Source organism: Punica granatum, chromosome 7 (assembly GCF_007655135.1).
Source record: "Punica granatum isolate Tunisia-2019 chromosome 7, ASM765513v2, whole genome shotgun sequence".
NCBI classification, from domain to species: Eukaryota; Viridiplantae; Streptophyta; class Magnoliopsida; order Myrtales; family Lythraceae; genus Punica; species Punica granatum.
The window spans coordinates 7,387,856-7,405,208 of NC_045133.1; the positions used below are offsets into that span (position 1 = coordinate 7,387,856).

A 17,353-nucleotide genomic window follows, 5' to 3' on the forward strand; every position below is an offset into this window, starting at 1 on the left:
AATGTGGTCAGCAATCTCCCGTCGCCATTATCATATCAAACTTGAAAATGAAAGAACATTCCTCCTCATCCTCCTCATTGATTCTTAACTCAATTTATGTTGTCACATCCAACAGAAAATATCCGATGACTTTGGTGACAGCCAAACTGTGTCTAGCACATTGTTTTGTGGAAATATATTTCTTCTGCATTTTCTATGAGTTTTTAACATGAAAATTACTCATGCCTTATTGATGTGAGACGACTGAAAATTTATCAATATCTTTTGCTCTTGAACCGCCCATATCATTCCCTCTTATTCAATGGAAGGATTTGGAGATCGAGACGATTGAGAAGAAGAATATAAGCAAAAATCATGTCTTCGTGTGAAATTTTCCGATTCATTTCTTGTCCACCATTCCGTGTGAAATCGTATCGTATCGTCTAGAGGAAGAGCATGTTTAATGACATAATTCCTATATAATCATCTATCTCATCTCATTTCATTGATTAACTAATGAGGAATCCTCTGATGGAGGGGAGATCTTTCCCCAGTTCATATGATCGCACAAGTCTGATAACTTTTTTGGATTTGAGAATATTTTATGGTAAGGCAATGGAGGAAATTATGAAGAAAAATATTATTATATGAAATCCCTCCGTTTAAGGGCCTTTCTATTATGGCACAAGATTATGGTAACACGGGTTAGTACTTTTAATTCAAGTGTTTAATATTTCGATTTAAGTGTCTAATTCTTTTAGTACTTATAATTAGTACAAGTGTTTTATTTTTGCATTCAATTTAAGTGTTTAGTATATTATTTCAAGTATCTAGCATTTGATATAATTTATTACAAATAGTAAAAGTATTAACACTTAAACTGAAATATTAAACACTTGAACTGATATATTAAGTGTGTTTTCATAAATCTATGCCATGTTAGAATTCCCCTCCATTAAATCTGAGGTGGCGTGCCTACGTAGACTTAACCGCGTTAAAAATAATAATTTTTTTAATCAAGTTCATACAAAACGAAGTTTATTTTTGCTTTTTATTTTTTTTTAAAAAATTAATGGGGCAACAATACGGAGAGGGGAAGGAGCCGACTTGGCTAGGGCTCCCTCACTGACCATCACCTCCTCAGGAGGCAGTGAGCTAGTGGACGAGCCCTCCTCCATCTCCCACCTTCCCAACAAAAAAACAAGAAGAAAAAGTTAAAGAAAAAAGAAAATGATTTTCCAAATACACAAATGATGTGGTTTTTGACAAATATAATTAAAATATAATATTTATGACGCCGGTACATTGCCCCGTCAAATTTTTGTTGGAAGCGTTAACGGAATGACCAAAATGGTAGATGGAAGACCAACGTTTAGGCATTTTGGTGCAAAAATAATTCAAGGGCTAATGTGGTGGTAGATAAATAATTCGAGGATGATAATGACATTCAACTCAATTCCCAATGTAAACCAAAGGATTTGGAGGCCTTATTCGAACTATTTTTGCCCCTGAACTATTTTTGTCACCAAATATGCATAAATGTTGGCTTTCCATCTATCACTTTGGTCCCTCTGTCAACTTCGTTTATAAATTTGAGGTGGCGTGCCAATGCAAACTTAACGGCGTCATAAATAATAATTTTTTAAATCAAGTTCGTGTAAAACGATGTCATTTTTTGCTTTTTTAAAAAATTTAAAGGAGCAATAGTACGGAGACGGGAAGGGGCCGACCCTGCCTGGGCTCCCCCGCCGACCATTGCCCCTTCAAGAGGTAGTGGCCGGTGGACGAGCCCTCTGATCTGTCCCCTTCCTAGAAAAAAAACACACGAAGAAAAAAGTTATAGAAAAAAGAAAATAATTTTCAAAATATACAAAATGATGTTTTGGATATATAATTAAAAAATAATATTTTTGACGCAGCTACATTGCCACGTCATATTTTCGTTGGAAGAGTTAATGGAATGACCGAAATAGTAGATGGAAGGTTAATATTTTGGTGGCAAAAATAATTTAGGAACTAATGTAGAGGCAGATAAATAATTCGAGGATGATAGTGTCCCTCAACTCAATTCCCAATGTAAACGAAAGGATTTGGAGGCCTCTTCTGAATCCTTTCCCTCCATTTTCCGTCTAAATTTCTCTATCCAATAGGTTATTTATCTGATAAAAAAATTGCAATATTAAAAGAAAGAACAAATTGTTTATCTATGTGCACGGGCACGTGGCATGGAAGGAAGTCATGAAGAAGGAAAGGCCCCATCTGGGTAACATCCTGGCATGGAGGCATGGTTGAAGGATCATGCTGACCCCCTAATTGAAGGTAACAGCTACACTAACACCGCGACACGACAGCCATGTTTTCTGGCAGCAGCCGTTCATTTCAGGGCTTCACGATTTTCCAACACCAGATTCTTGATAAACATATCATGACACATCAGTTGATGATCTCCCTCCCTTTAAATACGAGGAACCTGTCGACAGGAGTATCAATTGCAGTTTGCAATAGCCGAAAAGAATCGCATTTTTTCATCGGTTAAGCATTTCGATTCTCGCGTTAATTGAAGGCGATTCTTCTGGAAGTACACATGGTTTGATGGTCTTGTGTGTTGCCTATTTAATGCAACTCTAGAGTATCAGATCTTGTACAATAAGTTCAAGCTTTTGGGTTATGGTTAGCATCGAATCGATACTCTTGGACCCGGCTAGTCTGGCACGATTCTGAGGTTGAATGTAGAATGTGAGATCAAGAGGACAAAATTCAAGAGTCTAACGAAATGTTCGCGTTGCGGTCATGGAGATTTAGATTCTCCCAGCCCTTGCTAGCAGGAGTTGATGATTGAATATCCAACCCTGTGGTACCAAAACATGGTCTCATGGTTTGTGAATTTCTCATATTAAATTTTTTCTTTTTGGCCAGAGCAAATCACTTTTATTCAATTAACCATATTTGTCTATTACAACTTCATCATCATCAGTAGTTGAACTCTCCCTATCCTTATACCAGCATCAGATTTGCGTTCATCAAATGGTCCACCGATATCACTATTCGATTTCACCTAATCCTTCCCAGGCCTATGCCACTTCTCTGGGGGCTTCTGCTTTTATCGTCAGCTCTTGTTTTCATCGATCTACCTATAATTGTTCTTCTAGCAAACTCCTTAACATCCACCCGTATCATCCGGACAAACCTTTCTTTGTCACCGGCGTAGGCTCTCCGTGTTCAGAGTATGCAACATGACCTTTCCTTCCATATATGCCATTGCGTGACTGTTATTATTCTCATCTTGTTGCTTATTATTACCCCTCAACCTGGAAGAATCGATACTCTATCAGCGAGGAATCAGATCTCGTGACCGTTCTTTTTTATTGATCATCATACCAGCACTTGCCAACCAGACCCCTCTACTCCATTCACAAAGCAAGAGAACTCTTCTTCCCTAAAAAACAGACAGCAGCTAAACCTGATAAGCCTTTTCTTAAAAAAATTGAGACTCGTAGGCGATAATAATATATTCGAGCATGCCCGCACAAAAAATCTTCAGCTTAGGGGGGCAATCCGAACTCCAAATCTGTCTTCGAACTTGTTTATTAATGTAGGTGGTGTGAAGACGAAGCCTTCTCAGCATCCTTGTTCTCCTTTGTATCACTTACGAATCCATATGCTGATCTAACAGAAACTTTCACCTGCTCTATCATATGGGCAAAGCAGTTTCTCAGGCTTCTCCTGGAATTCTCATGACAGCTCTAATTTCTTTTGCCCGTACACAACGTGATAGATCATCCAGCTTCCACAAGATACGCCTTCTATCAATCAAAGAATTGACTGTAGCATCCATCACACGGCAGCAGTCGATACTCTGTACTGCCTATTCCCTTTACACCCTCCTGGTATCCAAGTATCTTGTCGAACTCCTATGGAACTTCCATCACCCACCAGCCATATAGCCTCTTTCTTCGAAACTTCTTTTCCTTCCAATATATTACTCCAACACAAAAATTCCCAAGCTCCTTTGCCAGCTTCTAGGAATTCATTATCGGAGAATTATAACCCTTTTGATACTCGAACCCAAAAAGCATCAGAATTTTTGTACGTTCTCCATGCCATTTTTTTCAGTAAGGGAAGATTAAAATCTCAAAGTATATCCCATTTGCCTCCTTGATCTTTGATGGCACACAATGGTCACCATTTCTTCCAGTGAAGCCTCTTCACCTCATTATCGATCCTTCTAATCTCACAAGTTAGCTATAGCCCCATTAACTTCCTGACCCCATTTTTTAGGGAATTTAAAGCAACCCATGGCATAATTAAGGACAGCAGTGGCGACAGCCTTGATGAGTACTTTTTTTCCTGCTTGAGATGGTACGGATTGCTTCCTGCACTGGAGATTCATGTTCACTTTTCTTCTTTATGTATCCCAATGCCTCGTTCTTTGATTTGCCCCACTCCGTAGGCAACTGTTGCGGATATTCTCGATCTCACAAACAAACAAGTATACGGATCGTATCAAGTAATACAGATGTGAGTAAAATATCGTTCCCAAGGATAAATTGATCCAAAATTATCGATAAGCACTCAAATTAACATACTCAATAGAAGTCAAGCAAATTGGTAATCATGAGAGATGTAACTAAAAAAAAGTAATACTAACTAGCAAATTACTAAAGAGTTACATGAAAAATTTATGTCTAGAAGACCTAGAGTCTTGATTCCCTCAATGTTCACCAAATCCTTTTCTGCTCTCCTTCTCTTTTCTTTAAATGATCAGAGTATAATACCGCGAGATTCGACGATATTCAATAAGTATCTCTCGAATTGTTTAGGCAAGATATCTCCTCAAACCAACCTCTTATATCTCTATGGATATTGCCATTTATGGAGACTCATTAAGCAACAATCTCGATTTATGGTGCCTAACGTGAGCTAGTATATCTCTATTTAACACGCGAAACTACTCAACTTTCTTGAGTAGTCGAAGTCGAACATAGGCTATTTCGATCCCTTCTAAATCCTACTCACTCTATCGAGTTCGTATAAATTACCACATCAGTATAGTTGGTGATCAAGCAACCGTACGCATCAAGTACGGATGCGGAATAAATACCTCGATTCATTGATCAAAAAGATTAAGAGAGTATCAAGGATTAACTATAAATCAAGTTCATCCATACCCTAGAAACAAGCTTAGTTCATGGCCAAAAGATACATCATCTCAAAAGCAATTTTTATGTTCAACAAGAGAAAAGGAAGTAGATGGGTGAAGGGAAGAGCCCTGTTATCGTCGATTTCTCGACTTAATGCCGATTCCTTCTCTTCTCCACGAGTTGCTGCAGCCTTCCTTCTTGCTCTGCTCAGCTCTGTTTTTCAGCACCCCTTCTCTCCTTCGCCTCTTATGGACAAGTGAAAGAAGAAGAAGAAGAAGAAGAAGAAAGATGATGATGTATGATATTCCCTTCTTCTCTCTATAAGTTTCATTTATACAGATAACACCTACTTAATTTCCTTGTCTTCACCCTCATTAATAAGGGCTTATTAAGTGTGCAAGTTGTCCAATTAATCTCCAAAAGAGCTTACAATTGTTGACTATCTAAAACGAAAGTTGGTGCTTGAGGGCAAAAGAGCGGTCATCCAGTGTTGTAACTTCCGGAAGGGAGTGGTGAGACATTGAGCCTACTGACTTCTTATTCAGCTCCAGCGTTGCAACTCTGAAAAGTGGGTGTTGTAACATTTAGCCTACTGCCCAATTCTCCAATCCGCACCTACCATTGCCAAAATGAAACAAAATGAGAGCCAAAATTACCAAAACACTAACAAAAGGCTTAAACATCACCAGGACATAATAATTTATATAAAAACTGTCTAATAAGACTAATTTCATCGATGAACTAGCCAGATTCATGCACAAGGAGGAATAATAAACACGTGAGATCGAGGGTTATCAGCAGCCCCGGACACTTCCAAGTTTTTGCTCCTAGCTCAATCCCAAGCGGGTCACAGACGCCTTCCTTTGTCTAGGGCCTTGAGTTGCTGCTGAAAACTAATGATGATTTGCCCATATGCACTCCTTCCCCTGTTGCTTTGTAGTACAGATCCAGAATCCTCTTCAATACCTCTGCATTGCTCTTTGTAGCTTCCGTAAAGAAAATCGAATCATCTGTTAAAAACAGATATGATACAACATTAAGGTTCCTCTTAATCTTTATATCTCTCAAAATTCCCCTGGCTACGCATGTGTGATCATTGAAGAGACTATCAGCAACCAAAATAAAAAGGTACAGAGATAAAGGATCTCCCTGCTTAACTCCTCTGGTTGGATATACATTTCCAGCCCTTTTTCCATTCACACAAGTACAATATTGCACGGATCCCACACGGAACATACTCACTCCAACCCAAATATCACTGAATCCCATTAAAGCATGATTTCCTTTAGACAACTTCACTTGATCCTATATTAAGCCTTCATTATGTCAATTTTCAATGCACGCTCCGCGCTCTTTCCTCTCCTTTTCCTCTCAAGTTGGCAAAAGATTTCATGGGCTATCACAGAATCATCTTGGATCAGCCTCGCACTTTGTTGAGGACAAACAGCGGAAGACGTGACATGCTTTGGTCCATTAAACATGATTTTTGAGATGATTTTGTAAAGAAAATTGCATAAACTTATGGGACGAAAATGAGACAGGTTTTCTTGATTATGATTTTTAGGGATGAGCACAATTTCAGTAGAATTGATTGAGTGAGGTAGAATGCCAGATTCAGAGAATTGCAGCATAGCCTAAGTGATACTTGAGCCAATGACATCCCAAAAGGACTGGTAAAAAGTCCCTAAAAAACCATCAAGTTCTGGGGCTCTCCTAGAAACGGCTTCTTCGTACTCCACGTCCTCACCACCGAGGCCTGGAAGCCTAGGTACTGAAGGCTTGGGACAGTTGTCTTGACATCTCGAGTTCGAGTCACCCCAACAGGGAGAGCTCATGTAAATTGTCCCCTACTAACCGCTAAGCGCCTATGTCGGAAAAAACTTGGGGGCCCAAGAAGGATATGATTTTCCCATTACAAAAAATCACCTATTTTTTTCACAAGAAAAAAAAAATCCTCCACATCCAGTATAAAATAACTTGTGAAAATAATTGCAGAAAGCACCCATAATTTCTGATATTATCGAAATGGTTAGGGAACTGGATAATTTTTAGTATATGTTTAAGAATGTTTCACACTATCGTTTCAACGAACTTGAGAATTTCGGTTTGCTGTACGTACAGACTAGCACCAAAATATCATATAACATAAAAGATGGATGATAGCGACTCTCTACATATAGCAATGTTGTGGTGTTGCGGATCAGCTCGACAACTCGTAAAGTTTAAGTATATACAGAAAGAATGGGGTGGTGATGCTTATGGAGTGATGGCATGGTCTGAGATATAGAGGGTCTCTCTCTTTAGCCCTGCTTTAACATTTATTAGGATTAGGAGATTAGAGGTGGAGGGATGGGATGGTGTGATCATAACGTCTCTATATTTTGTAGTATTGTTCTTAATCGTTGATCGGTGTTCACAACATCTCGTAATCCTCCAAATTGGTTAATTAGAGGTGGAGGGATGAGATGATGTGAGATGATGTGAGATATAGTGCGATCATAACGTCTCTATATTTTGTAGTATTGTTCTTAATCGTTGATCGATGTTCATGACATCTTGTAATCCACCAAATTGGTTAATTGGAAATGAGCTTTTCGAGGTGAGTAATTTATGATAGCCTCTAGACCCCTCCCAATTTTTTTGGACAAATATGGGTATGACAATCTTCGCAGCTAGCCCATCATCCATCCATAACCAACTACTTATAACCTTAATCCAAATAAGTTATAAATTTATGTGCTCAAGTCAAATACATTAAGTGCAATTTGTAAGTGTTTCGCATGAAATATGAATGAACTGCAAGTACCAAATATGAGTTTGGACTCTATTAGTGTCGTGTTAGGGCACATTATCTATTTTCTAATTCTTTAAGCTGAACCGATTAAAAAAATTCGATCCATATGGACGATCAAATCCGTCCCTACAATCATCGATTCCATCTCGATTGTGCCCATTGAGATGGAATTGGGACGGGATGTGTTCCGTCCATATTATAAACCGCGTCCAAATCATGCAGACGGAAAGTTTTCCATCTTCACACATTTGGGCGGAATAATTTAGCTATTTTTCTAAAGATATTATCTTTTATATTTTTGAGGTCATCTTAAAATTTATTTGAAAAATTATAGAAAAGCCAAAACTTAATAAAAGAAAAGGAAAGATTCCAACAGAAAAGGAATGGACAACAACTGATGCCGACTTCGCTTCTTTTTCTTTTTTAAAGCGAAGCTAGAAACAATTTATGTGATTATAGTATCAAATTCAATTTGTGTGTAAATCAAATAACTTTTAAATATGTTATACATTTGATTGCCAAAAAAAATATATTATCCATTTTATACAGATATGTGAAGCGTAAATAATTATATGATGGTCTTTTTATATACCGAAAACTAGATAATTTGCAATTACATTAATGAAAAAAATCCAAGTAAAATAATCTAATTAAAACCAACTTGTAAAATTATCAAAACCAACAAAACCCCTAGTTATTGCATAGCTTTAGAAAGGGGTTTCCATTTTATAAGTCTTTGACAGATTTTCTAAAAGTTAGTTGTTCTTTTTTTCTCCAATGAAAAATTGTATTGATGAGCTTGATCAATTCTTGTACTTAAAGTTGTAGAAAATTTCACTATATTTTATTTTATTTATGTAACCATAAATTATCTATATTTCATTATTTTATATAAAACCATCATATAATTTACTCTTCACATACCTGTATAGAATGCTTAGAGTGTGTTTGGTTTTTAAAAAAATTTCAACTCTACGCAATTCAACTCCACTTATCCGCAATTCAACAACATAATTATTACTTTTTCATTTTTAAAATTTTTTTTAACCATTCAATTCAATTTTTAATATCAAATTCTCTCAACTATTTATTACATTTTTCACAATTCAACAACACAATCATTACTTTCTTTCAACTATTCATTACTTTTTCACACTTTTTCTCATAATTTACAATACAATCATTACAAATAAATTAAAATCAAAACTTAACTCAATTCAACTAAAAAATCAAACACATTCTTAAATTCTTATTATGATTTCTGGCCAATTATTTGACTCACTTTGTGTTTATAAGTTGTAATTAACTTGTTCATATTGATTTTTACATCAATAAGGATATCGACTTATTAAAAAATCGATATGTTCTTATTAAATTCATTTGGACGTTACACAAAGAACCTAAAAATAAAATTTACAAATTTTTTTTAAAAAAAAGGCCGCGTAAAGAGAAATCATCAAATAAATACTAAAACAAAAATGAATAAAAATAGAAAAGTCGATAGAGTAAGGTATGTTCGCCAATAATATCATAGGAATATATATAATATAAAGTTTAATATATGATGATACGGATGGTTGATCACCAGGTTTACTGTAAGGACTTCAAATATAATACTAATAAGGTGATATAACGATTGTGTAAGATATATAACAAGTTTAGTTTCAATGACATAGAAAAGAATAAGAAATTACCGATTCTGTATCCACAAAAGAAATTACCATCCCGTTATCTCGAACCCTCTAATTATTTTTTCAAAACAAAAATGTAAAAATCAATGAACATGTCGATCTCTTTGTCTCTTCGTCAATTCCTTTTGCCATTATTTCTTACATATATTATTTGTCGTTCTTAACAAAAATTCCTTTTACTTTTAATATATTTTCAATTTGTAATTTAATTGTTGCTATTCTTCACCAACTTTATTTTTATTTTTTTAATATTACTCTTCCTGTGCCATACTTATAGCAAAAAAGATGTTAAGGAATAAACACATTTTTATAATAGTAATAAACATTTGTTAGAAATCTTGAATATTACAAAAAAAAAAACATTAATAAATTAGCGAGATTTAGGTGAGGAAAAAAAAGGAAAAAAAAAAAGAAGAGAAAAGGATGACCCCTGAAAGAGACAGTCCCGTTTCATAACATTTTATTATCGATTAAATCAACCCATTGACCATCTGGCCTTCTTAAGAGTAAGTTCTTAACGTTAAATTTTACTCAATTAGTTATGTCAAACGATATAATCAAAATAAATAATAAGATTAGTTATGATATAGATATAGATATATGGGTAACGATATATAATAAGACTACAAATATAGATAGATACGAATTGACGAGGTGAGGATTTTAGGAGCGTGGCCCATTGAGACAGAAGTAGGCCAAGCCCTCAATGATTTAACATTATGAGCCCGGCCCATAGAGCCTCACCGGAGGGCAGTTTCGTCGTTTCACTGGGGCTAGGGTTTGGGTTTCTGCCATGTATATAATCTGCGGATGAATATTCAGGCCGTGTCCATCGCAGTCGCTGCTCCGTCCTCATCGTCTTCCCTTTCCGAGGTACCCTCTCCGACGATCTTGAGCGTAATTACATGCATGCATCGGTTAGGGTTTACATGGTCTGTGATTTCCATGGAATCATCGGTTTGGATATCAAATCAGGCCCGATTAGTTTGTAGTCATCTGATTTTGGCTGATGAGTGAACTCCGAATGCGTAATCAATTCGGCTGCTCGAACAGTGTAGATAGCTTTAAACTGCTACTGCTCTTCAATGTTCATGGTGGATTGTTGGAGGGGATTGTTTTTTTGAACCCCGCGCTTAGTAGAAGGAAAGTTTCAATTTTTCTTTCAACTCGCATTGTTAGTGTTTATGGGCTGACTTTGGGTTTTTCCTCGATTTTCATGGAAGTTGCTTTCCGGATGTGCTTTCGATTGTCATGGATTTGCATTGTCTGTTAATTTGATAAAGGCAAAAGTATTGACTAATTTTGTTGTTGGTTGTGTTTTCTCGATAGTGTTGCGAGGCTGTGAGAAGTAGTTGTTCAAGATGCAGAACGAGGAGGGTCAGAATATGGATCTCTACATCCCTCGCAAATGGTAACCGTGTGCATTGGTTCTCATTTTGCTGTAGTGTTGAATTGCTTGATCATGTCGAATTTGGTTGCTCAATTATTATATGTTTTTCCCTGTTGCAGTTCCGCCACAAACAGACTGATCACCTCGAAGGATCATGCCTCTGTGCAGATCAACATCGGCCACATAGGTCCAGATGGTATTTACACCAACCAGTTCACCACTTTTGCTCTCTGTGGTTTCATCCGAGCTCAGGTATCGTGTTCTCTCTCTGTGGTTTTATGCTTAGGTGGTTCTATTTAGTATTTTGATTTGCTTTATTTAGCGCAAATGTGTACAGGACCATCGCTTTCTTAGTAAGTTGGAATTTGATCTGTTTTGCGTCCGGTATTTTCCATCAGTCTAGTGGAGCGATGATATGAACACTATTTTATCTTCATGCTTTCCTTGGCTTTACGTATACTCCGCTATTTATAGTTAATGGGAAGGCTATGGCTATCTTATTCTCTAATCAATTTCTATCCTCTAACTTAGCCTGAAATAGAGTGCTAGGTCTTTGCTTTCTCAGAGTAGCTCCGTGTCAGATTAGTAACCGCTCCTATTCCTAGTGGACTTATGAGACATCTGATTCTGGGAATGGGCTTGTAGAAGAATTTACTTTGAATATAAAGTCCCGTGACCTGAAGGAATTGATTTTGCAGGGTGATGCCGACAGTGCTGTCGACAGGCTTTGGCAGAAGAAGAGGGTGGAAATTCGCCAGTGAATTTGCTTGCGATCGCCAAGTCAGTTGTAGGCAATCTCTCTACATTTTGTTTCTTTGGACAATTCAAGTTGTGGAGGTATAGACAGGGCTTTATGTGGCTCCCATTTTCCGATCAAGTATTTCGCAGTTAAGCCATTTCACTGTTAGTACCAACTGTGCTCCTGTTGATGAGTTAAAGAATTTTGGTTGCTGCCATTTGAGAAACTATTCTTTTCTCGCTCTTTTATATTTTATAGCACGGGCAGTAGTCGATAATGGCTTTTTGATGAGAGAATGCTAACCCAATAATGCAAGAATATTTCTGTGGATTTGTGTTGAAAGATGTTGAAATGGAGGCAACTGATTGTTGGCATATAACTGACTTTCAGAAGCTAAACGATGGAAACAAGGAGAATCATTGTTCTAAAAGAGACTTCAAAATGTTCTTTTACTTTATTCCATCGAAATGAATACAGCTTTGCTGGTATGCAGAGGAAGTTGCATTGAAAAGGAGAGCAATGTATTGATGAATTGCAAGTCTAAACCTCGAGTTTATCTTGAGAATCACAATTGCAGTTGTCGGTGTCGGATCGAAAGAAGGAAGAGACTGGAAGCTTCACCCCATCTGCCTTCTTATCTTCATCAAACTTCCATACCATCTTCATCGAACTTCCATACCATGTCACTCACTCGAGTTAAAACTTCATGCCCTTCAACAGCTTTTTACGAATCAAGTCTTCTCTAATAGTTGATGTGTGTTGCGGTCTAATGAAGTGTTTACTGGGGATTTTGCCCGGAGCTGCGGTGATTGTGGTGACTTGCCCAGTAGGAATGCCACAGGGAATCCTTTAATTAATGAAGAGGTGGTCAAAATTCGAGTCAAAGATTGCTATTTAAAAGTTGCATGCATGGAGAAGCTTCAGAGTTCGATCAATGAGGGGAACTGATTAAGTTGGTAAAAGAAAAGGAATAAAGGGCCATTGGGCATTACAAAAGAAGTCTTCATTGAAGAAAGAGAGTGAGTGAGAGCTTGTGTGAATTTCGAAAAAGAATAAGAAAGAGGAAGACTAAGAAATGATTTTCCCAAAAAAAAAAAGGGAAAATAATTTTTACTCTCAATGAAAACAGTTAATCCTCCTAAAAGTAAAAAGTATGTCTAATTAATACTCACGTATAATAAATTGTCATTCGATGTTGATAATTTTATGAGAATTTCACAAAACTTTTTACCAAAAGAAGGGCACTAGTCTAGTCCTAGATGAGGGAAATTCTCCGGTGCCGGGGGCACCGTACCTCATCCTTGCTTCACATCCATTTGATCGCCCAAACAGAGTGTGAAAACAAATGAGCGAAGGACAATCGAAAGGGTGCGAACCAAAGGCACAGTGCTCGCGGGCACGAGAGAAAGTCCCGATGAGATGGATGAGCTCGAGATATATTATCATGTTTAACTTTGTTAGATAAGAGCTCTTTCTCCAATTTCAAGGTAAAAATAATTAGATTCCTTATCTAACGATCAAATCATCCTTTACACGTGAATTAATCGGACGAAGTTCCCCATATCATTAGAAAAAACAAAAAAAGGACGTCCTTCACACATCGGACATGTAAGGTTACATTGACTTTGATGGCCCACAATCCAAGTAAAATTACTCAATTCAATTAAAGATCAAAGGCAATTATTACACGATATAATTCGTCTGTTATAAATAGGGGCGATCAAATTCATGTGAGGAAATATCAAAAGAATGATTAAATCTATGTTTCTTTTTAAAATAAAGAAATATACATAATCATTTAATTTATATCGACGGAACGACGAGCCAAACAACTCCAGCATGTCCGAGAAGAAATTGGACCACATACATGAACTAAAATCAAAGGAGGATCTCGTACTTAAGGTTGTCGAGGATTCTTTCAAACCATGTTATGATGAAGAGCAGTTATTGTAGGTTTTCTCTACAAACGGTGCGTGTGTATACACCTAATCTAGTGGAATATGATTCATCATGACAAAATTGATGGGTAATGATGGATTTTCTTGATCAAAACATTGATGTTCATACCCAATAAACAATTTCTTCATTAGCCCCACAGGACATTTATAAAAATAAGAGACAATTAGCAATAAGAAATTGGGCCTACCGACAACTAAGCAAAAAGAAAGCTACAAAGTAGTTCCTCCACCAACCATGGGCCTTGGAATGATAATTATATAAAATAAAAGTACAAAATAAAGTTAAAAAAAAAAAGGGGGAAAAGGGGACCCCTAAGTCACTAACCTCAAAATTCCCAAAGCCCACTTCTTATTACTCTTAAAACTAAAAGCCATACTCTCTTGCCTAACTCTAACCATATATTACAAAAATTATAGTCTCCTTAAACTTACACAAGTAGTATAAGTTCCACAACCACAAATTCACTTTGGAGTAGTACTTGCCTAAAAACCTAATTAAGTCTAGAGATACAAGCACGATTACCATCGCACCCGTGAATCGCACTTCTCTTCGTACTAGTATCACTGCACCGATATCGGGATTCTGGGGAGATGATAGCTCACAGCGCAGCAACATCCGTGACATTCTTTGTCACATGACCGAGCAGGCATTAGGGTTTTCATCGCTGAACATCTCGAACGAATCGGATCGCTGGTGAGAGTATGGGTCTGAGTACGGCGATGCCCGGTCGATTTCTTGACCTGGGTGCACGTACGTGAAGGAGTTCGGTGGAGGTTGTGGGGCGTAGTAGGATGTCCCATAGGTGCTGGCGGGATACATTGTGTGGTGAGTGACAGCGTTCATGGGAGGCCCGTGGTAGTAATGCGGCGGATACGGATTCAGGTTTGCATATGCATCGAAATGCTGATCCAAAGGAATGTGGTTCATCGGGCCCCCTCCCGGGCCTCGGTCCGCACTTGGACCGGGATCCGAAGATCTCTCACTGCTCGCCGGTGCATCTCCACTAGAAACATCTTGTCCCATTTTAGCCTCCTTACTATTAACTTCATTCTTCCCATTTTTCCCTTTCGGTTTCTTCTTTTTCCCGCCGGCGCCGGTGCCACTTTTCTCCGAGTCCCCAACCTTCTTGGCTGCCGCTCTATTTGGGACTGATGGCTGGTCGCCGACCGGTCCTGTCACCCTCTCCTTCGCCACCTCCGGCTGCTTTCCTTTCTCCTCCTTGGCCTCCACTCCATCACCAGCACTACTTTTTACATCCCCGGCACCATTTTTACCGGAACCGCCATCTCTGCCAGCCTCGACGTCCGCCTCCGGCTCTATAGGCTCAGGTTTCTTCCCAGCTTTGTCATCGCCCTTGGGGCCCTCTGCCTCTCCTCCTCCAGTGCCATCATCATTACTGCTCTGTTGGTTATCTTTAGGCTTGGGTTTGCTCTGCTTTTTCTCTTTGGGTGCAGCAGCTTTAATGGGAGCTTTGTCGGGCGGCAGCAATGAGGGGCGTCTGTGTGTCTTTTTCTCGAGCCTGGCGATCAATGTCTCGGCCTCCACGTTCCCTGTCACCGTGACCCTCTGCTGCTTTAAATCGAAGTCCGTTCTGTAAACTCCTATTAAAATACACAAAAAAGGAAAGGACTTTATCAGAAACAGAGGACATGATTACTCGTTGAGGCAGCCATTAAAGTAAGCATTTTTGAAATCAAGATTGTATGAGCTAGTGGGTTGTTGGGGACATTCTCAACGAGCCATTTGCACAAATTCATGGACCAGGAAAAGGAAGTGAGTGAACCCAGTTATGATTGAAGACTAGCTTAAGCATAACCAGCAAGAAATGATTCTACGCAGTAAATTGTGAAAGCTCCAGATTCAATAATTACGATTTCATGCATTAGTACCCTGATGACAATGAAATCACATCAGTACAGTGAATGAACGCTGAAGCATGTATCGGACATAAGCTGGAATTTCCTATAAATTTATGTTCCTTTTTGTTTTTTTTTTTTGTGTTTGTTTCACAAAGGAGGATTCTTTCTTGACAGTTGAAAACATTAGTGCATCTCCTACTTGTTCACTTCACTGGACAGTGCCAGTACTGCAAATGGCTGGAAACAACAGGGCGAGCTGAGCTGTATTTGGTCGCTTTACCTTCGATCTTGTGCAGGATCTTGTTGACTTTCTTCTTGCAGGCTTCACAGTGGATGGAGACCTTCAACACCCATGTCTGCAAAAAAGTAAACAAAAGAACAGAACATGTTCAGGAACCTTAGCTACATGAAGTAATCGAACATTGAGCATGCATGGAAACTCATGAGCTACCTTCTGGTTAAGAGGCTCTGGGCTTTCTTCTGTATCCTTGGCCTCCGGTTTGCCTTCTCCCGCATGGGCCATTATTACTTGGAGCAGAATGGGGAGAGAGAGATAGAGAGAGAAACAGAGACAGAGAGAGCTATGCTTTGTGTGTGGGTGGGTAGGGGAGAGAGGCAGAGAGAGGGAAAGGGAAGGGGGGCTGAGCGAGGAAGAGGATGAAGCCTTTAATAGTGAAAAAGGAAGGGGAAGATTGAGGAAGAAGGGGGGAAAATCTGGGTTTGGCCCACAGTGCTAAGTTTTGGTCTTTGGTGCTTGAGAGAGGAAAGTTGAAGGAATGAATGGGTTGCAATAGCCCAAGACTCCTTTTGGTGTGGACACCTATCTATAACAGTTTTCAGCTTTACCTTTCCCTTTTTTTTTTTAGCCTTTTTAAAATAAAGTTAACTATGAACCCAATATGAATTGATTGAAGCGGTTCGATACTTATTTTTCTTAAGTAAGGATTTGGTTCGAGTCTTTTGAATAGAAAAAATTCATACTGGGGAGTTTTACCCCCTTAATGGATCCGATCGGCTTGAACTAGATTAATGGGAGCCTGGAAAAATATATATTTAATTATGTAGAATTAAATGGTCTAATGATGGCACAACTCGTGAAATACAGTCCTTTGCTTTTGGGTGTGAATGAATCTTATAAATGACAAGGGAATGAAACTGTTGAAGATCTAATCTTTCACATACCCCTCTCAAGATCTGCAATTATATCCGGTGCCTAATCGAGTCTACTCTTGACTTCTTCTGGTCCTTGGATTAACTAAAGGGTAGGCATGGATTCTATGTTTGATTCAATAGTGGTGGAAGGGAATATACGAAAGTGTCAGGTCAACTTAATAACTAGTGCAAAGATTGTTATCACATGTGGATATAGAAATATATAAGAAGCGAGAAAATTTTTAATATGACTCCGTATCATATGACAGTGGGAGACTCCGTGTCACGATAACTCAGAGTCATATTAGAAAAACTCTAGAACGGAATGACCATATATGTCCAGCATATAATATCTTATCAAGATAAAAGATGCTTTGTGTTAAGTTGAAGTACACGATAAAACCATATCAAGTTAACATATTTATTTCATGATGTTGAATATATATATATATATATATACACACACACACATAAGTATGGAATTATTTCTACCTCTCTCTTATTTTCGTGAGCGTAATGAGATCAACTTCATAATGCGATTGATTGGAACCTAAATGTTGATTTCTTCATGATATTGATTTGAATTTTTTGTCCTCTTGGTATTACTACTGCATCGGTTTCTTTTCAGAGTCCACCATTCCATTGAAAT

At 38.0% G+C, this 17,353-nt stretch overlaps 2 protein-coding genes across 3 annotated transcripts; one reads left to right on the forward strand and one right to left on the reverse strand.

Moving 5' to 3' along the window:
• Window positions 1–10,356: 10,356 nt before the first annotated feature.
• Window positions 10,357–11,976, forward strand: LOC116212768 (40S ribosomal protein S21-2-like). 2 transcript variants are annotated; one of them, XM_031547455.1, is made up of 4 exons: window positions 10,357–10,478; window positions 10,935–11,016; window positions 11,115–11,247; window positions 11,694–11,976. In XM_031547455.1, the coding sequence occupies exons 2-4, from the start codon at window positions 10,967–10,969 to the stop codon at window positions 11,754–11,756; spliced, it is 246 nt and encodes an 81-aa protein (XP_031403315.1). In that variant the 5' UTR covers window positions 10,357–10,478; window positions 10,935–10,966; the 3' UTR covers window positions 11,757–11,976. The 2 variants fall into 2 exon arrangements, with proteins under 2 accessions (XP_031403315.1, XP_031403314.1); XM_031547454.1 differs by having other exon boundaries at window positions 10,377–10,478; window positions 10,935–11,247.
• A 1,917-nt stretch (window positions 11,977–13,893) lies between these two features.
• LOC116215314 (heavy metal-associated isoprenylated plant protein 35-like) lies at window positions 13,894–16,312 on the reverse strand. Its single transcript, XM_031550971.1, has 3 exons — window positions 16,004–16,312; window positions 15,833–15,908; window positions 13,894–15,294 (listed from the first exon to the last, which is right to left on the reverse strand). Exons 1-3 carry the CDS (start codon window positions 16,073–16,075, stop codon window positions 14,324–14,326), a joined length of 1,119 nt encoding a protein of 372 aa, XP_031406831.1. The 5' UTR covers window positions 16,076–16,312; the 3' UTR covers window positions 13,894–14,323.
• Between the last annotated feature and the right edge of the window lie 1,041 nt (window positions 16,313–17,353).